Source organism: Podarcis erhardii, assembly GCF_964252035.2.
Source record: "Podarcis erhardii genome assembly, chromosome: 5".
Lineage (NCBI taxonomy): Eukaryota > Metazoa > Chordata > Lepidosauria > Squamata > Lacertidae > Podarcis > Podarcis erhardii.
The window spans coordinates 43,403,462-43,424,590 of NC_138509.1; the positions used below are offsets into that span (position 1 = coordinate 43,403,462).

The following is a 21,129-nucleotide window of genomic DNA, read 5'->3' on the forward strand; positions in this document are numbered from 1 at the left end:
CTTCACCAGAAATGAAAGGTCCTATTTTATGCTTGGATATATTTATTAGGAAAACCTTTCAAAAAAGAGATTTTATAATACTATGTTAGATAAGATTGTGTGTGTGCATATATACCAGTAAATGTTTTGAAATGAGAATGGGTAGAGCAATAATAATAATAATAATAATATTGTGTGAATAAATCATCTAATAAAATGATTTTTCCTCAATGCATTCAAAATTGGCTAAAATGGAATTCTCATATAATGGCCTGCAATTGCAATTCAAATATTTTGTGATATAGGCCCATTTTTTGCCTATTTTTTGTGCCATTTTAACATTTCCTACTTCATTCTAATACAGAGCACTCTCTACTTTTGTGTTCCATATCCTTGTTTAATGTGAATAAAATGAGGTTAGCTAATAATTTCAGTGGGTTATCCCCACAGATACTCAGGGTGGGTAATTCAAAGGCAGCCAAGTCTTCATTTGCCAAATCTAACACTGATAATTATGTGAGATGCGTCTATGTGTATGTATTTGGGGGAAGCTCAGCCCTAAACTCATTGGGCTGACAATGAGCAAGTTACTGCCTCATAGCTTCTTCTATTAATATGTAAAGTAAGATTAACAATGAGTCTCACCCTCCTATAGGAGAACATTGCATGGGGGTGGGCGGGTGAAGGAGTACTGAAAGCAAAGAAAAATGGCTAAACATTGTCAAGCCACATGATTCCATTAGCATGCTGGTCTAATGCAAGGTGATCAATGCATGAATAAAGTTCCTCACTTGTAACTGGGGTTCTGAAGATGTCAGAGGAATATAGTTGTATGCGATATTTGACACACTTATAGATAATTGCAGCCTCCTTGTACAATTGGCTGACTAACTAGAATTGTATACTATGATATGCTAGAAGATGAATAGAGGAAACACTGTTGAGAGTCAATTTAATTACATTAGGGACTCCAGTCAGCTTCCTATGCAGAAGGCAAAATAGCTCCTGCATACTAAAGCATAAGCTGGATAAAATGAAGGGGACAATTCCACAGCTAAAGGACGTGGGAAAGCTCAGAGCTTGGAAACAGGGTTTCTCCTCAAGAGCTGTGCTCTCGCAATCTTTCCTAATACCACTTTTGGCTCTCAAGAACATTAGTGTATCAATATTTTAAATATCTGATATGGGTTAAAAGTAAGATTTAAACAGAAACCTACAAATTTTATTATATATACATATATGCATATATATATATATATATATATATATATATATATATGCTTTCGTAGATTTTCACGGGTACAGGAATGCAGGTTTTGGTGTCCTCGGGTGTCTTCCCGTGTAAAAGTTTAAAAACTTTTACACGGGAAGACACCCGAGGACACCAAAACCTGCATATATATATATATATATATATATATATATATATATATATATATTCATATATATATTCAGACCTACTATTTTCAGACTTACTATTTTTATTGTGTTACAACTTGTTTGCTTAGGTCAAAGGTTGAAGAAATTTTGACAAATGTTTGCGAATGACTTTGATAGGATGTTAGAAACAGAAATCTAAGATTGTTAAACAATAGTTTCTTTTCACCAGCAGCAACAATTTTTGCTCAAATGTTTCAGCAATCCATTACATAGAGTGGCAAAACTGCTTGCCTTTAGGAAACTGGTGAGTGAATGCCTGCAAAACAAACCTCATATATTAAACTTGTCTGAAATATACTTTATTTTCTCTCCTGAAATGAGATAGGAAAAACATAAAATCTAAGTTTCTGCTGGGACTCTCCTCTGTCTTTTTAACAGCCTCTATCAGGCTGTTTTACAATACTTTGTTTTTATGTATAGGTTTCACTAACCAATTAATCTGCGTTCACATACAAGTCACCTAGCATTCTCTTCTGCCAATGAAAACATTTTCTGTGGCAGTTCACCGGGGATCAGAGAAAGGAGAGCCATGGTCCTGAAAACACCAGTTGCTTTCCTAATCTACAACCCAGAAGCAGATGAAGGGACAAGTGGGTGCGGACTTTGGAGAGTGCAGATTACCGTATTTTTCGTCCCATAGGACGCTCCATCCCATAGGACGCACCTAGGTTTTTTTGGGGGGGGGAATAAAGGGGGGGAAATTGCCTTTATTTCCCCCCCAAAACCAGGTCAGGGAACAGCGGGATGGCGGCGCTGCGCCTCCCCGCTGTCCCCCGAGCTTGTGGGGCTGGCCAATGTCTGCCCGAAGCACGGGGCGCTCTGCTTCAGGGCGCCCCACGCGCCGGGCGGCAGACTGCGGACACCTGCACGAAGCACGGGGCGTCCTCCGGAGGGTGCCCCGTGCTCCGAGCTGCCGCCCGCAAGCCTTGCGCACCCGGGGGGAGTTCCCCTGGGTGCGCAAGGCTTGCAGACACCTGCATGAAGCACGGGGCATCCTCCGGAGGGCGCCCCGTGTTCCGCGCTGCAGGCTGCCGCCCGCAAGCCTTGTGCTCCCAGGGGGAGATCCCCCGGGTGCGCAAGGCTTGCCGACACCTGCGCGAAACACGGGGCGTCCTCTGGAGGGCGCCCCATGCTCCGCAGGCTGCCGCCTGCAAGCCTTGCGCGCCTGGGGGAACTTCCCCCAGACGCGCAAGGCTTGCGGATAGCTTCCTGGAGCCTGGAGCGCGAGAGGCGTCGGTGCGCACCGACCCCTCTCGCTCTCCAGGCTTCAGCGAAAGCCTGCATTCGCCCAATAGGACGCACACACATTTCCCCTTCATTTTTGGAGGGGAAAAAGTGCGTCCTATAGGGCGAAAAATACGGTAGCTGCTGTTCTGACTCCATCCACCAGCTATGGCCATTCTTGGTCAGGGAGCCTGGCCCCAATGATTCATGCATTGTTAACCTCACATCCTGATTACTGCAATACAATACACACGGTGTGGGATTGCTATTGGGTCTGGCCAAGAAGCTCCAGTTAGTGCCAAATACTCTGGGTGAGGACAGCATGCAACCAGCACATAGCTCTAGCACTTGAAAGCTTGCACTGGCTGCCTATATGCTAGCATATAGTCCTTCACAACTTGGGGGCAGGACACCTTAAAAACCACCTGGTTCCTTATATCCTGGCCCATTCACTAACGTCTTCTGGGGAGTCACAGCTTATGTCTCAGACAATGTATCTCGTGCACCAGGAAACATGTGTTTAGTCTTGTGAACGTGATTTTGTGGAACTCCCTCCCAGCTGAAATTAGACAGATGCCTTCCCTGTTGAACTTAAGACACCCTGTAAAGACCTTATTTTATTTCAGCAGGCATTTTAAATATGTTTTATGGTTAATTTTAACTGATTTTTTTAATCCTATTTTTTTAACCTTGCAAGTACACAGCTTAGAGACTATTGTGTTCAAACTGTGGACTTAAAATCCTCTCCTTTATGTGGACCTCCTAGTGGTGCAGCAATAAAACAGCTAGCACATTTGCAAAGCTAAATAGGATCCAGTATGGTTTCAAACTGGATAGGGGGCTGTGCATTGAGATTCCTGCATTGCAAGGGATTGGATTAGATGAGCCCCCAGGATCCCTTCCAATGCTACAATTCTATGATTCTATTATCCTCCATGAAAATAATTACTGACCACAGAAGTACACATTACATAGACTTGCTTTGAAGAAAGTAACTTCCAGTTATAAAACTTACTCTTTGAGGTACAGGTGGGGATGTGGCAGGGCTAAGAGATTCATGACTTTCCATGAGATTTCCATAATCTGCCATGCTGCCTTTCAGAGGCAATGGAGGAGGAATGTCTGCCATTTCCAAGCTATTCATGCCATTTAGTTCCAGATCTGAAAATAAACACATATCTCACAGTCAATGAAGTCAACCTTCAAATTCCTAGCAAATGTTGCATGCACATCTCATTGTTTTAAAAGCTTAAAATTGTCAGTGGACTTTTTTTTTTTTGGCAGAAATGTAAAAAAGGTAAAGGACCCCTGACAGTTAAGTCCAGTCACAGATGACTCTGGGGTTGCGGTGCTCATCTGACTTTACAGGCCGAGGGAGCCAGCATTTGTCCGCAGGCAGTTTTTCCGAGTAATGTGGCCAGCATGACTAAGCCGCTTATGGCGCAATGGAACACCGAAACCAGAGCAGTGCACGGAAACGTCGCTTAGCTTCCCGCCCGAGCGGTACCTATTTATCTACTTGCACCTCTTTTTGTGTGTGTGCTTTTGAACTGCTAGGTTGACAGGAGCTGGGACTGAGCAACGGAAGCTCACCCCGTTGCTGGGATTCGAACCACCGACCTTCTGATCGGCAAGCAGAAAGGTAACTCATTTTAAAATAATATGAAATAATGATTAATACAACAAAATAGAGTGCACAGGTGCACCTACTGATGCAATTTTTGGATTCACATACCAGAAAGAATGTGTTGTTTGAGAAATAAAAGGGCCATGTCATGTCTCATATAATCAAAAGAAGGGAGAGTCATTGTCACAGGACAATGCTAATCAGGGTTTCTAGATGTCAACTGTTTCAGAACACCAGCATTTCAGTAAGTGACTTTACTTGTGACTTGCCCATTCATATTATTAGCAGAAGCATCATTTCTGTTCTTGGGCATTTTCCTGTAACTATTGTTGAAAATTCAACAATGTTAAACATTTATTTTCCAAAGGTATACTACAACCTAATCAAACAAACCTTTATTTACTCTTCCACACAATCTTTCAGGAATTAAATGCACACATTAGGCACATATATTTATTAAAATGTTAGGAAATTACTGTAATTAAATGAGGAGTCATTCATTGTTTAAATAGCTTGAAATACTTACAAAGAGAACACAAAACAATATTTTCTGAAATTAACTACAAAATAAGCTGACACCTCAGTGTCCTTCAAAAATTGATTGTATCGCAGTACTCTTGTTTTAAATCTGTATGCCCACTCTAAACACTTAAGAAATTGGATTTTCCTTTACTATACTTCTTGAAATAATTCTGTAACTTTGAATCACCTCCAAAGTGCAAAATTCTGTCAGAGCAAGAACAAAATTAGTAGCAAATGATATTGTAAATGTTGTGCTTGGTGACCCTGGTTCAAATCCCTGGTTGACCTTCGGCCATTCACCAACTCTTAGCTGAAGGTCTCGTGGTGGGCTATAAGAAAAATAAACCATGAAGTAAAATGGTTCACTTTCATTCTTTTCTAGTCTTTTTTTCTTACCTCACAGCAAAAAAGGGGACAATTTCAAAGGCTCTCATGTTCTTAGGGTCTCAAGAAGCTCCACTATTGAGATTTGGCGAAATTAAGGAATTACACCAACGGAGTACATAGTTTTGATTTATGCCAAGTGGATAGTGGAGCTGATGTTCTGGCACAATTAAGATGCACACAGGCATGTTTGTGCAGATTTGAGATGGAAAACTTGTGCCTTTCTGGATACAGGAACTACCTTCATCTCCCTAGAGAGGCCTTCACATAGTGATTTTGGTGGGTGATTTATTATTATTATTATTAACAGAGTTGCTATATGCAACCATGTGCCTTCAAAATGTGAAAGTAAATACAGTAATACGTCATGCTTCCTCAAAGGAGGCACTTTTTAGGATGAAAACATTCTCCCTGAGAGAAGCACCATCCTTAAGTCCTTCAGAAGCAGCACAAAAAAGCTTAATTGCACTTCTTTGCTACGCTTTAAGACATGTGTAGGAAACTGCAATGCCACCAGCAGCTGAGACCATTTGGGTCCTTTGGGGGTGTGCAGCAAGCCTTAGGGAATGAAGCTGCGGGGGGCGGGCGGTACTCCTCCTGCTTGCTGTGGTTTTTGCTTTTCATGAACAGAAATTTATTAAATTCATGGAGCAAAAACTTAAGATCCAAGCCCACGGGAAGAAGCCTAAAACATAACAGTCAAGGGAAGGGTTCAGGTGCCTGTAACTTCAGAACAACTTGTACTGAGGAAGGTCCTTTAACATCACAAAGCAGTTTGGAAGGATGTTTGCTGCTGTAGTGAATATGGTGGTTGTTCCATATTCTTTGTTACAGGGGACTTCTTGGAAGGCAGTAGTCAGTAAAAGATAATGGTTTAAGAAACAGCATATACTAGTTACTTTCTTTAATACTTGTAAAAGGACTTCATTCATTGTTCTGCACTACAGATTTTTATAGTAGCTGGAGGATTTCCTATAGCCTTTGCACTATAAAAATATCATATAGCTAACGCAATAAGATGATTCATTAATCACTTATACAAAAAAAATTCATACCCTTTTTGAAAATTATGTATAAAATAATCAGCCTGAGTATGAAGCAATTGTAGCTGTTCATTTGTTCAGTAAAAACACAGGCCCTGATCCTGATGTGGAACAGTAAGCTGAATAAATGCTGGTACACTGAGTTAATAGCTTGATTCCTAAACAAGGAAAGGATCCTTCTAGCAGCGGAGAGAGTGTAAAAGTCTATAGCACATGGCTGAGCCTCCAAACCATTAACTAGAGGGTTGGTTCTGAAGACCTATACTCTATCGGCAGAATGCTGTGGCAAAATTAACTAAATAATATTCTAAGTAAATATTTGTATAGGACGTTTATATAAAACTATATGTACTACATGGTGAAATTACTGGATCCCATAATAAATTTTAAGGGACATGGGTGGCGCTGTGGTCTAAACCACAGAGCCTAGGGCTTGCCGATCAGAAGGTTGGCGGTTCGAATCCCCGCGATGGGGTGAGCTCCCGTTGCTCGGTCCCAGCTCCTGCCAACATAGCAGTTCGAAAGCATGTCAAAGTGCAAGTAAATAAATAGGTACTGCTTCAGCGGGAACGTAAACAGTGTTTCCGTGCGCTGCTCTGGTTTGCCAGAAGCAGCTTAGTCATGCTGGCCACATGACACGGAAGCTGTACGCCGGCTCCCTCAGCCAATAAAGTGAGATGAGTGCCGCAACCCCAGAGTCGTCTGTGACTGGACCTAACAGTCAGGGGTACCTTTACCTTTAGTAAATTTCCCCCTTGAACAGGCCACACAATTATTCTTCACTTAAGCCAAGTGTGGGGAACATTGTGGCTCTCTAGATGATGGTGGGTTCCAGCTCCCATCACTGCTGACTGTTGGTCATGGTGGCTAGAACTGGTGCGAGTAGGATCATAACAATATATCCTACTCAGCCCTGATGAAAGCAACCGTCGAACGGTGAAAGGAATCCTGATGGACATAGTCTGATTTACTCTCTGGTTAACCTAATTAGCCAGTTGATCATAAAACATTTCAGAAATATCAAGTTCCTGATATGACCTGGCTTGTTCAAGTACATCAGAAAAAAACAAAAGTTTGGTAAATTACTATTTCTTACCTGCCCTTCACCCAACGGTCCCGGGGTGGGGTTATAGCAGTGTAAAAAGATAAGTTAGTGTGATTAATCAGTTAAAGCAGACTTACTGGACTGTAAACTGAATGAAAGCTTGGTCCTTGGAGTGACTGGTGGAGGGATGGTTTGAGAAGGTGGTGATGGGGAAACAGAAAAACGTTTTTCACTCCCCATGATGTTTATAACTTGGCTCTTTGGTCTTTGTGGTCTCAATGGACTGATCTGCATTTGGATAAAAAAAAAAAAGCAAGCAAGACTCAATTTGAAGTATACCTTCCACACATACATCACACAGTCCACGGATATATAATTTGTTCTTACAGCACAGCTGCTGGAAACAAAGGAGGAAAGATTTCTTAGTGAGCCATTGACCTTGTGATAAATATGTTCTTAATGTAACAACACAGCGATAAGGAAAAAACGGTTTTTGTCTCAATGCAGTATTCTTCTAAAATATATCCTTGGCTTGTTCTTTCTTAAACACAGTTTTTGTGGCCTTAAATGTACAGTCAATTTTAAAAAACATACTTTTTAGGTGTTTCCAGGTTTTATTTAACAAAATGGCAGCTGGCTATTCCCATCATAGTTACACCTTGTTATAACCTTTAGGAAAACTAAAAGATATACCACTTACACCACTAGGTTTTTGTTTTATATACACTAGATTGTTTTCATGAGAATTCTCTGCTAGAAACATATTACTATATTTAGAGTATTTCTCAAAGCACAGGCCACAGTGCAAAATATGCTTGGTGGAAACATATCTTACTATCATTTCTTTTTCTTCTTACTTCTTACCATTTCTTTTTCTTCTTAAAATACTGACTAATATTTCTAGTTGTTGATAGGATTTCTTTATTCTTAGAGATACTGAACTAACTTCCTGTACCTAGTGAACCATAAAATTCCTAAAAGTAACTGCAGAGGGGTAATGATCCATACACAATAGAAATGTACTTAGAAGACTCTTGTGGCTTTCATACTGCTGAATATTGTTGCAGATGATTTTGTGTTCTGTCACTTAAAGCCAAGTCACTTTGAGCAGGGAGCACTGTAAGAATGGACTTTTATGGTCTACAGCAGGGATTCTCAAACCTTCTACCCCAAGGGCACACTTTAAAGAGCTGAAAATTATTGAGGCCCAGCAGTCACAAAATGGTAGCAAATGAAGACAGAGTTTAGTACAATCAGCTGGCAATGACTAACATCCCTTTCTACTGATCTCTAAACCATCTTTGGAAATTGCTAAATTCTTTGCTGCAGTTTTTTCCTTATGGCAACGAGTGCCATACCTCAGCTTTCCTCAAGCAATTTGTTCTAGAGCTAATGACTCCCCTACTTTAGGCAGAATTTGCGGATTCTGAGGATGTACCTCAAGAATAATTCTTCATTTAACTTTTTTTCCTTCCAAGGCCCACATTTCTCAAAGAAATTTTACTGACTTGCTATTGTCTTCTCACATTCAACATGTGCCCTTTTCCTCACCCCTCAAACTGCTTGTTTATTTCATCCCTGCTCCCTGGCGCCTTTACACTTACTTCTTCCTCCTGTAACACCTTTTCTTGCTTATCCCCTTGCTTTTAATTCCCAGTTACAGATAGGTAGCCGTGTTGGTCTGCCATGGTCAAAACAAAATAAAAAAATTCCTTCCAGTAGCACCTTAAAGACCAACTGAGTTAGTTCTAGGTATGAGCTTTCGTGTGCATGCACACTTCTTCAGATACACTGAAACAGAAGTCACCGGACCTTTCTATATAGTGAGAAGGTGGGGAGGGGTATTACTCAGAAGGGTGGTGGGAATGGGTGATTGGCAGATAGCTGCGATGACCCTGTTGACGACTCTTAACGACTGCAATAGGTCTAACAGGAAAAAGCAAGGGGTGAGAAGGTGAAAAATGGCTTTGTCATGTATAATGAGATAAGAATCCAATGTCTTTGTTCAAACCAGGTCTCTCCATAGTTTTAAGTTTGGTGATAAGTTGCAATTCAGCAGCTTCTCTTTCCAGTCTATTTCTGAAATTCCTTTGTAATAGAACAGCTACTTTGAGATCTTGTATAGAATGTCCTGGGAGATTGAAGTGTTCTCCTACTGGTTTTTCTGTCTTGTGGTTCCTGATGTCGGATTTATGTCCGTTTATTCTTTGGCGTAAGGTCTGGCCTGTTTGTCCAATATAGAGAGCCAATATGTCCAATATGGCTCTCTATATTGGACAAACAGGCCAGACCTTACGCCAAAGAATAAACGGACATAAATCCGACATCAGGAACCACAAGACAGAAAAACCAGTAGGAGAACACTTCAATCTCCCAGGACATTCTATACAAGATCTCAAAGTAGCTGTTCTATTACAAAGGAATTTCAGAAATAGACTGGAAAGAGAAGCTGCTGAATTGCAACTTATCACCAAACTTAAAACTATGGAGAGACCTGGTTTGAACAAAGACATTGGATTCTTATCTCATTATACATGACAAAGCCATTTTTCACCTTCTCACCCCTTGCTTTTTCCTGTTAGACCTATTGCAGTCGTTAAGAGTCGTCAACAGGGTCATCGCAGCTATCTGCCAATCACCCATTCCCACCACCCTTCTGAGTAATACCCCTCCCCACCTTCTCACTATATAGAAAGGTCCGGTGACTTCTGTTTCAGTGTATCTGAAGAAGTGTGCATGCACACGAAAGCTCATACCTAGAACTAACTCAGTTGGTCTTTAAGGTGCTACTGGAAGGAATTTTTTTATTTTGTTTTAATTCCCAGTTAACCTTCTGTCTCACTTTCTAAAGGAAGGAGACTTTCCTTCCCTCCTGCTCACCTGAAATTCTCCGTCTCTCGGCCACCTTTACTCAGTATACAAGGAACTGGTGGTGCTGGTATTGGCCCAACTAAAAGGTCTGGCTAGGGGTTGGGGCAGTAAAGTGAGAAGGCCGTGGGCAGGCTGTAGCACTGTGGCCTACAGTTTGAGAAACACTGCCTTAGAGGAAATCATCTATTCTATTGTCTTGCCTACACAATTCAGGCATTTTCATGTACTTAAGTCTCCAAGCTTGCCTAGGTAGGTCTGCTTTGGTAAAGAAAAAATACAGGAAACTGCTGTTAGCAAAGGAATGTTGGAAAGTACCTTTCACTGCTCCAGGCAGGAAGTTTTTTCTAGCCCTATAAACAAACAAAATTGCTTTCTATTTCAGGACACAGGTTTTAAACCGTTTGTATAATTTTCATGGTTACTTATGTTAATTAATGTTTTTCTACAAAGAGCACTTCCCCAGTTATATAGGAATCTCAGTGAATCCAGAATAAAAATACGATTTTTATTATTTTAGCCTAATTAAAAAAAAATACAAGGGGCTAATAATACTACTTGTCCTTGAATCAATGAAATGTTCAGCCAATTACGCTGATGTTTGACACACTTTCTCACAGTCTTGTTTTAATACTTTGAACTAGTTTGAGCCTCAGCCTCTGGAATGAATGAATGAAGAATGAGAGGTCATGTCAAAGAAGTTGGTCTGCTATGTAGAAAGGATCTACACAACAAATCCAAAGAACTATTGTTGATAATTGTAAATACTGAAGCATTTAAATAGTCTTTGTAGAACAGATCAGAAGCTTGCAAGAACGCTTTAATTATGAACAATTTTCTCTTCATAAAGTTTATATCTTTGTTTTTGATCCCCCAGTTAAATTACCATGGTGATTTACCAAGTGCATAGCTGAGAAAGCTTCCTTATTTTGTATTTTAAGAACTGAGGACTTCTCCAAGATTAAATAAATTGATGACAATTCATTAAAAATACTGATGAAAAACTGGAAGGGTAGATTCTAACCACTGGCAGACTGTGTCTATAAATTTACTGTACGGCTGAGAGCTGCTGAGATGAGGAATTTTAGCATGTCAACGGGGCAGCCGAAGACATTTTGCTGCCTGATCCAAGGAAAAGATAACAGCTCTCCCATTCTATATGCAGAAGCTGACCAGACTGACAGCTGCAGCTTATTTCAACCCTAGTTATGGGATAGTACCCTCCTAGTAATCTAGTTAAGAGACTGTAGGGCAGGTGGTGTGGCCCACACGCCACTATCGTTTGCCATCTCACTTCCATTCTCTGCCCCTGCCCCAGCATCTGAGATGGATGCCTCACCTTTTAATGTATCATTTATAGAAAGTAGTCTTCTTCCAAGTAAAACAATTTAATGAAAGCTGTGTTTTTATCCCTATACTACTTGGCATTATATTACCGATGCCCCTAAAGACAGTGAGCATCTGTAAAAGTAGTTTGATTAATTAACCTTTTCAGAGCATTTTCTTTCAGCTACATGTCAGAATAAATCTGCTACCTTTAAACTCCAAAGCATTTAAAGTTCACCTGAACGTTACGTCGCTTGCCAAACAGACTGCAAGTATTTGAAATGTGGAATTTACTCTCTTAAACTGGATACTGCTCCAGCAATAGTGTCAAGCACACCATCATTTCCCTGCAATGTTCGTTGTGTTTAGGTGTGTTGAAGCCATTATCATTTTACACATAGGCCAGTTATCATTACCGTTTCTGAAAGTATCACTGCTTCAGACTGTTGCAAAGAGATATCTGTCGACTTGAATTCCTTCTCAAATATCTCTTGGTGCTTGCTGTTTCTCTTTTCTTTCTTCTTCTCCTTCTTTTCTTTATCCGGATCATCCTTGTCCAACTTGTCTTGTGACCGAGAATGCATCTTCTTTGGTAGAAGAGGCTCAAGCACAAACCTGAAGGGTATAAACATTTGCTGTACTAAGGCCATCGCTATATCAGTACCAATCACTACATCTTTAGGTGCAGCACCACTTTAGTGCTCCATCCCTTCATCAACCAATCAAACTTAATGATACTATAATGGGGGTGACAGAACAACTAATTCATTTTGGCTTTTGATCAAAATTTACCGCAAACTATTATGGAACAGCCCTAACAATTCATGTAGTAGACTAACAGTGCAATTCTATAAACATCTACTCAATAGGTGTCATTGTGTTAGATGAGACTTACCTTCCAGTTAAGTATGTATAGGAATGCAGCTTCGGCACTCAATTCAAATTCACAATTCAATACACTTTATGAAGTGAAAAACACCTGTATGGATTTTTTAATACACCTGTAGTTTATAACCTCTCAGGGCCAAAGTATAGGTTATATTTATTTACACTGTCTGCTTTTCTTTTGAGGAAGCTAGAAGTTGTGGCATCTCTATCTGGAAAGTGATCCCGATTCATAGCAGAGGTGCATGGTAGCTGCCTGCAAGAAACCTCCCACCTACTGCTGTTTGCCACCAGAGTTGCTGTTACCTTCAGGAGCAAACAGCAGCTGGGTTTGGGGGAGTGGTTTCCAGCAGGAAACTGGCAAGGGCCCTTATGCATTAGAAGAATGATCAGGGTCAGTTTTAAGCTCCCCCCACCCTCCGAAAGCTGGTAGTTTGGCTGGTAGAAACCTAAGTCTATGAAACTGTGCTTGTGTGAATGTTGAAGCAAAGAACAACTGAAAATATTTGTACAGCCACCATATGTCTTTGTAAATGTGTATCACATGTCAAAGGTAGAAGACATGTATACAATTGACCGATGCAGGGCATGATTCTCTTTCAACATGCAGGCGTATCTGCCTAGCCAACTGTCCCTTCTCTCTGCAAATGGCTATTGGCTGTTGTGTGACCCAAGGGGAAAGGGAGGGGCATGTGGAACGTAATAGAGATATGCTGCTACAGAACCACTTAGGGTTCTGCTCTACTTCTAAGTGCCCTCTCAAGGTATCTCAGCTCTTTGGAATGCCCTCTCTCTCAGCTTTGAAGAGCAGCTGCAAAGAATGATAGAACACCTGACTTCGCATGTCAGAAACATTGTGAAGCATTCCGAAGCTTTTTTAAAATTAACATTGCAATTAGCATTGTAAGTGTCAAGAACTGCAGGGATTCTTAATAGTTTAAGACCAGTGTTCAGTCTCATAAACTGGCCTTGATGAAATCTTAACTTCAATACTTTAAGTAAATAGAAGAGAGTGGTAAATTCTCAGGCTAAAGAATTTTATTGCTAATGTCTCAACACAAGATTTTATTTAAAAAAACCCTACCTGAAAATTTTAATACAGTGGTGCCTCGCAAGACGAAAAACCCGCTAGACGAAAGGGTTTTCCGTTTTTCGAGGCGCTTCGCAAGACAAATTTCCCTATGGGCTTGCTTCGCAAGACGAAAACGTCTTGCGAGTCTTGTGATTCTTGCGATTTTTTTCACCCCCCCCCCTTTTTTCTAAGCTGCTAAGCCGCTAATAGCCGCTTAGCCGCTAATAGTGCTAATCTGCTAAGAGGGTTGCTTCGCAAGACGAAAAAACCGCAAGACGAAGAGACTCGCGGAACGGATTCTTTTCGTCTTGCGAGGCACCACTGTATATGGATCAAAAAGCCCAAAGAAAATGTGAAGCAGGCATATTTATGAACCTTAGGAGTATGAGCTAGTAGAGAAAATGCTACAGAGTATGCATGCAGTAGACCACACGTACCCATCAGAGCCTGGTCTCGAAGGTGCGCTGTCAGATGAAATGGAGGAAACTGAAGCAACAGACAGTGGCCTTGAAGATGAAGGCATCGTGAATGATCTAACCATGGACCTTGGCCGACTACCTCGTCTGTCATCCACGCTTGAGGGCTACAGAAAGAGCAAGTATCGTTTTTTTGTTGCCAGAACACTTCCAAATACATGAATGTTATAAAAGATGCACTTTTCTTTACGTGTCATTCATTTCATTCAGAAGAGTGAAAACATTTTTCTTGAGGAAAGGTATTTTGAAATAAAATTATATTATTCAAGGCCACAGAAATTATAATGCTATCATTCATTCACGTGTATATGTAGCCTTTTAAGCAGAGTGGCTAGCCTGGTTCAGATGTTGCTGAACTACAACTCTCATCAACTACATCCAGTGTGGCCAATGATCAGGGATAATGGGAATTGTAGTTCAGCAACATGTGAAGGGCCAAAAGTTAGCCACGTTGCTTTAAACAACTGAAATAGATAAAGATGTTTATTTATTTTATCTAGTTAATTTATATACCACTTTCTATTTCAACAAAACTCTCTAAGTGGTTTATATATTTCATCAAAAAGGAATCAATATAAGAAATACAATATGAATTCTACACTCAAAACCAAAAAAACCAACAACTACTCCTAAATCCACAACTTGCTCCCTCCCACAATATGGAGATTTATCTTTTCCTCACCATCAGGCTCTCACCCTGTAGGGAGCCTGGTACACCACCAACACACCCGATTCTTACTACCTCACAGGGAGAACCCCAGTCAATCCGGCAAAATAAATGACTTTACAGAAGCACACATATTAGTACTGAGGCACACAAATCTAGTTTCACAGGTGGAAGAAACAAGAAAGGCAGAATTTACAGTTCTGAATATTTATTCAAGGTTTGTTACCCATTAATAACTAATATATGCACAAAATAATTGAATTCTGCCAACAAAAATAGGAACCCCATGCTGTTTGATCACAGGTAGATTTTCCGCCCTGCCAACTAGTAGGAGGCTGGTGCTGCACGAAGACAGACAGAAGTGATAAAACACTATGCGTTCTGACAGAGCTGAGCTGCAGATCTGTGTGAGGCTGAGAAGATAATATCTGGATATAAGCATAGCAGTCAAATACCAGAATATGTTAAAATGTTCTACTGAAACAAGTGACATATAAACAGGGCTTATATCAACATCCCTTTTCTCACAGGGAGCACATTATCATCTAGGGCAGTAATTTTATCTGCTGTCTCGTGGCTTTTCCAGTGTTTCCAAGTTGTAAGAAAGAGATATTCCAACATAATGTAGGGCTGGCCCAGGACATATTGCCACTTGAGGCAGCCTCCTGCCTCTTCCTTCCCTCCTCTTCACAGCTACCTGGAGATGGCCTGGGGGGAGAGGGGGGGGAGAAAAGGAGGCCAGAGAGGAGCAATCACTTCAGATGGCAGCTCCAGGCCTTACTGCTAGCTTTGCTGCCCCCCCCCCGCACCTGTGGCAGGTGGCAGTGGCAGCAAGCACTGCATTGCTCAGGCCTGTATCTGCCACCTGAGGTGGCACTCCAAAGGTTATGTAGGTTTTAATAAGATTAAACATTGTTGACTGCTCTACTCACTATGAATTATGCACAGTAATGAATTAAGCTCTATATTTAAAGAATACGTAATAGAAATGGGTTTCCAATTTTGATCCAGCATGGCTGATACCGCTATAAGGGAAGCTGTTTTTCGATTTTCAAAAAAGAAAAGAAAACTATACAATTAAGATGTGTGTAGCAAGACATTAGTGAGACTTAAGAAATTTCTAATTGCATACTTGGACACAAATTATATCAATTGTGACGATAACGTATCTCTTAAATGACAGGAGGGTCTCATTATTTTGCCTAGCTTCAGTGTTCATACATGATTTGTGTGTTTAATAAAGCTTGAAAAATCTACTCCTCTCTGTGGGACCAAATACACAACATATGTCACAATGACAAAAGCAGAGAGAGCAATATTGAGCTTGTACACTCAAGATTTACAGTTATACATTTTCTGAGAAATTTGGGAGTGCATATATATTTGTTTCATCATAAAGTGTGGAAGGGGGAATAAATTACATGAGCACTTCTATGTTGTTGTTTTTTAGTGCAGTATAAATTCCATTTCAAATATGCAGCTATTCCAAACAAAACATCCAAGACCAATATAAAGGAGTTTTACTTAGTTAACACCCAAAGCGTAAAACCAATAAAGCCACTCAAACAGGCCCGATGCAGATATAATGCTAACTCCCTGGAAATGATATTTCACAAATTTTATTCCTTGATACCTGCCTTTGACTTCAAAGGGTGGATGCTTCAAAAAGGTGTCAGATACCACCTGGGGATTTAATCTCATGACAAAATTGTTAAAAAATGCATACTGTCTTGATTTTAAACCAAGCAGGTCTCTCACAGTGAACCTGGAAAGTATACTGTAAAATCTAATGTTTCTGGTTACCTCTTAGGGTTTATATTTGGTCACTCTTACATATTTGAAAATGTTGTTATGTATACTAATCTTTTCACAGAATACTGAAATGTCTCCTGCAAGCACTCCTGACTTCAAACTATCCTTCAACGAAGAAACTTCAAAGGAACATTCCAGAATGAAATTGCTTAACCATTATTTATTTATTTCGACCCAGCTGAAATTGGGGTTACCTAGACGGACGCGGGTGGCGCGGTGGGTTAAACCACAGAGCCTAGGACTTGCCGATCAGAAGGTCGGCGGTTCAAATCCCTGCAACGGAGTGAGCTCCTGTTGCTCGGTCCCTGCTCCTGCCAACCTAGCAGTTCGAAAGCACGTCAAAGTGCAAGTAGATATATAGGTACCGCTCAGGCGCGAAGGTAAACGGCGTTTCCATGCGCTGCTCTGGTTCGCCACCAGAAGTGGCTTAGTCATGCTGGCCCCATGGCCCAGAAGCTGTACACCGGCACCCTTGGCCAATAAAGCAAGATGAGCGCCGCAACCCCAGAGTCGGCCACGACTGGACCTAATGGTCAGGGGTCCCTTTACCTTTTATCTCACTACAGAACGTAATTGTCCATTTCTTAATGTTATGCTAGCTTCCCAGCAGACAAGTCTCCAGAAGGGACATGGATAAGGCAGTGTGAAGGTTGACATGCTCTTGCCCTGGCCTCCCTGCAGCCTTCCCATCTCCCTCCGATTAAGCAACAGTGAACCACCTGTTGGGAGGCTAGCATAACAGCTTCACCCCACACTGTGAGTTGCTTCTGCTCTGAACTTACCCAGGGGAACCTGGGGTCATCAGATGTCACTGGACAACAGCTCCCAGCATCCCTGATGACTGGCCTTGCTGCCTGGGGCTGATAGGAGTTGGAACCCAACAACATTTGGAGGGCTACACATTGCCTAGCCCTGTTGAATAGATTTGGCTCAGCACAGAAATATGACAAATCTATTGCTTACTACTGGTCTTTTGGTCCCACTATGTATATATTTCTCTTTTGACCCATTTAAATGTAAATATATAATATGCAAACATATAAACATATACATACGCCTGCCAATTAAAGACTTTATCAGACTAAAGACTGTCCTAACCCAGGAACATTTATGCCACAATAAACTGAAAAGATGTTAAGATTTTATGAGCCTCTGTTGTTTTTGCTACAACGGATTATCATGACATGGCTATCGCCAAATCTTTAATTGAGTTGTTTTGATACTCTCAAAATACTAGAATTTAGGCCATCCACTAAAGCTGAATGTTGGAAGATTCAGGAGAAACAAAGTAAGTACTTCACACAGTGCAGGAGTTAAACTATGGAATTTGTGGTTGTAGTAATGAGTTTAGACCAATCCACGGAGGGTAAAACTATCAACGGTTTCTAGTCATAAGGGCTGTGTATTGCCTACCTCAGAGGCAGTAAGTGCAAGTGGAAGGAAAGCAGTTGTGTTCATGCCCTACTTTCAGGTCTCCCATAATCATCTGTTTGGCCACTGGGTGAACAAAGTCTTTGATCTGATCCATTATGGCTCTGCTTATGTTAAGTATACCTGTGTGAAAGCCTGTTCACAACTTCTGTCTTACTTTTATGGATATTTTAATAAAACACTGAATTTCACTTGACGGTACCATTGATTTTGTCATATTAAATAGAAATGGAACTGGGTTTAAAACAGAGCATCCTCTGAGAGGATAGAGACCTATTCTGCCTCAGAGCCCCTATAATAGTGCAGAATCTACAGGGAAACAAAAGGTTTAACATTATTTACATTTCCCATTCTAAAACCGATATTTTATGAGAACTACTTACAAGACTCCTGACACCATACTGCTTTTCAACTTTTTCTTTCAGTTGCTTAAAACAGGCTTCCATCCTCTCATGAAATGGCCTAAGTGCTTCTGTGACTTTATCTCCATGAATTCGGATACCTTCTGTCAGGAATGGAATCTGAAACAGAAATTTATATTTCCATTAATTTTCCGTCTTGTGTCAAAAGAACAAAAAAGGAGCAAAACAGGAATTTCATCTTAACATATAAGGTGCTGTGGAATTGTAACACCTTTGAAAAATATACAAGAACATGCACAATCTCACTTTTGCCTCTAGTGACTCTTAGGGGGGAAATGAGTTTGTGCAAGTCTGTGCAGTTGCTAATGTGGTTAGTCAAAAAAACCCACAAACACCCAGATATTTACAGTTTGGGCATGTTCTTGTTCAGTTCTTTGCCTTTTAAAATAAATGGAGTCATCACATTTTGAGATGCACAGCTAAATTAATCAGGATGAATAAATATTTCATTTATATTATGCTCAAAAGAACACCAAGGCATACCACGCCTTAAATTAGCATGCTGATGAATGCCGACGCTCAAGCTACACTATTAATGTCAGCTCCAACAGATTTCTAGAGAATAAATAGTAAAGAAACAAAGCCTGCTTCTGGTTAACAAATGCTATTTATGACCCTTTGCACCACACTGAAAAACAAAACAAAATACTCTACTGCATTTTGTGCACATCAGTATTTGTTAATAAAATGTAGAAAACTACGTGTTCAATGCTAAACCTAAATTTCTAATCGGAAATTGGTTTTCCAATATTTTAGAAGAGGGAGAGATAGAGATGAGAAAAGGCAAAATTATTCCTTTTGTATAATTGAAAATAATCATTTATGTGCAGGGCTTCTGTCAAAAAATACCCATGCCAAGGTAAGATTACATAATTAGCTCGTAGTGTGGAGATGTGACTGACCTTTAAAATGTTTTAAGAGTGATATTTCATTCCCAAAGCTATAGACCTCCTATTAGTCTCTTCTCCCTCAAACTTAAAAGTGGGTGGGGGTTGAAATCTTTTACCAAGATACACAGTTTTGGAGTTTGATATTCTCCACAGCAATCAAGCTAAGAGGCTTCTGCTTAATAATTCATAATTAAACCATAATACTGATTAAAAACAGATTCCCCCCCAACATTGCTGAACATCCATCTAAATTAGAAGATTTACAAGTATGGAAGACAATATAACTCAACTGCATTTTATACAAATTCAATGAATCTTGTTAGGATGAAATCCTGAATAAAATTTGTTTTCTTGACATTTAGCAGCACACAGCTGCTGCTTCTCTTGGCACTTTTGAAGGAAAAGACCAAAGAAGCACAATATTTCAACTGTAGCCACGGGTATTTATAGCCCATATGGATTTGTCCTTGGCAGTGGAAAAAAATAAACATTAAAATTGCCACTTTGATTAGAACTAATGAAGCATATTTTTTGTTAATCACCAAAGAGCAACTTCCAGCTATCTTCCATATGGCAATTAAATACAGGGAACCACAGTTGTGTTATTTTTGACCAGGGAAAGATAAGCCACAAGAGAAGCTAGCTTTCCTAACGTATTTGCTGCAGGGTCATTCCTGACTTTTACGGGTTTAAAATATGATAAATGATGGAATGTGACATAAGTGATTCTTGGACTACTACAGAAGACTATACAAAAATAGAGAAAGAAACAATTTGAGGAAAATCGAGAGATTTTTGAAGGAGAAAAAGGTGCAGAAGATCCCGACAGATAAAAAAGAACAGTTGAATACCCCAATAGAAATAGAGGAGATAAAAGAAGCAATAAAAGATTTAAAAAGGGGAAAGGCTCAAGGTCCAGATGGGTAATGAACAACATTTTAAGAGACAGAGACATCCCGGAAACATGGAAAGAAGCATATATTACTTTTATTCCAAAACAGGATTCGGACTTAAGTCAAAAATTATAGGCCGATTTCATTGCTAAACACTGACTATAAAATATTTGCGGGAATCCTAGCGAAAAGAATGAAAAACATACTATTAGAAATCATTCATAAGGATCAGGCGGGTTTCCTTCCAGGCAGGCAGATGAAGGATAATATAAGAAATATAATCAATATTGTGGAATATCTGTCTGCCAGGAATGAGAAACAAGCCATAATGATGTTTGTGGATGCGGAAAAGGCCTTTGACAATATAGCATGGGATTTTATGTTGAGAAACTTAGAATACATGGAGGTTGGTAAAGAATTCTTTAATGGAATAAAGGCAATTTATACAGAACAAAAAGCCAAATTGATTATAAATTATGGAAAGAAAACTTAAAATTTACAGCATGTATGACGTTAAAAGAAAATGTTATGAAAATGTTTTACAGATGGTATATAACACCGGTAAAATTAGCGAAAATGTATAAGACATGTAACAAGTGTTGGAAATGTAAAGATAAAGAAGGCTCTTTTTACCATATGTGGTGGGAATGTAAGAAAGTGAAAGGCTTCTGGGAAAGGATATATAACGAATTGAAGAAGATACTAAAATATACATTTATAAAGAAACCAGAGGCCTTTCTGTTAGGAATATTAGGAAATGAGATAAAGAGAAAGGATTGTAAATTTTTCCAATATGCAGTGACAGCTGCAAGAGTGTTATTGGCCCAGAAATGGAAACAACAGGAAATACCGACGGTGGAAGAATGGAGAATGAAGCTGTTAGACTATGCGGAGTTGGATAAATTGACTGGGAAGATTAGATATTTAAAAGACCAAAAGTTCATCGAGGACTGGGGAAAATTTGTGGAATATCTGGAAAGTATAAGTGAGGGACAGATAACGCTAGAGGGATTTAAAGAAGCACTGTGAAAATTGAGAAGTATTGTTTAAAGGGAACAGAAAAAGAAAGGTATAAATAATGACAATACAAACCTAAGGAATGCGTAACTTAAATAATGACTAT

At 40.0% G+C, this 21,129-nt stretch overlaps 1 protein-coding gene across 4 annotated transcripts in view; it reads right to left on the reverse strand.

The window, feature by feature from the left end:
• Nucleotides 1-21,129, reverse strand: part of DOCK1 (dedicator of cytokinesis 1) — a 376,896-nt gene that overhangs the window by 7,462 nt on the left and 348,305 nt on the right. For all 4 annotated transcript variants that reach the window (XM_081863133.1, XM_081863131.1, XM_081863134.1 and 1 more), the window contains exons 47-51: nucleotides 18,185-18,322; nucleotides 13,853-13,998; nucleotides 11,875-12,073; nucleotides 7,402-7,552; nucleotides 3,659-3,804 (exon numbers count right to left, since the gene is read on the reverse strand). In XM_081863133.1, coding sequence (XP_081719259.1) covers nucleotides 3,659-3,804; nucleotides 7,402-7,552; nucleotides 11,875-12,073; nucleotides 13,853-13,998; nucleotides 18,185-18,322 — 780 coding nt within the window. The remainder of the gene's footprint in view (nucleotides 1-3,658; nucleotides 3,805-7,401; nucleotides 7,553-11,874; nucleotides 12,074-13,852; nucleotides 13,999-18,184; nucleotides 18,323-21,129) is intronic.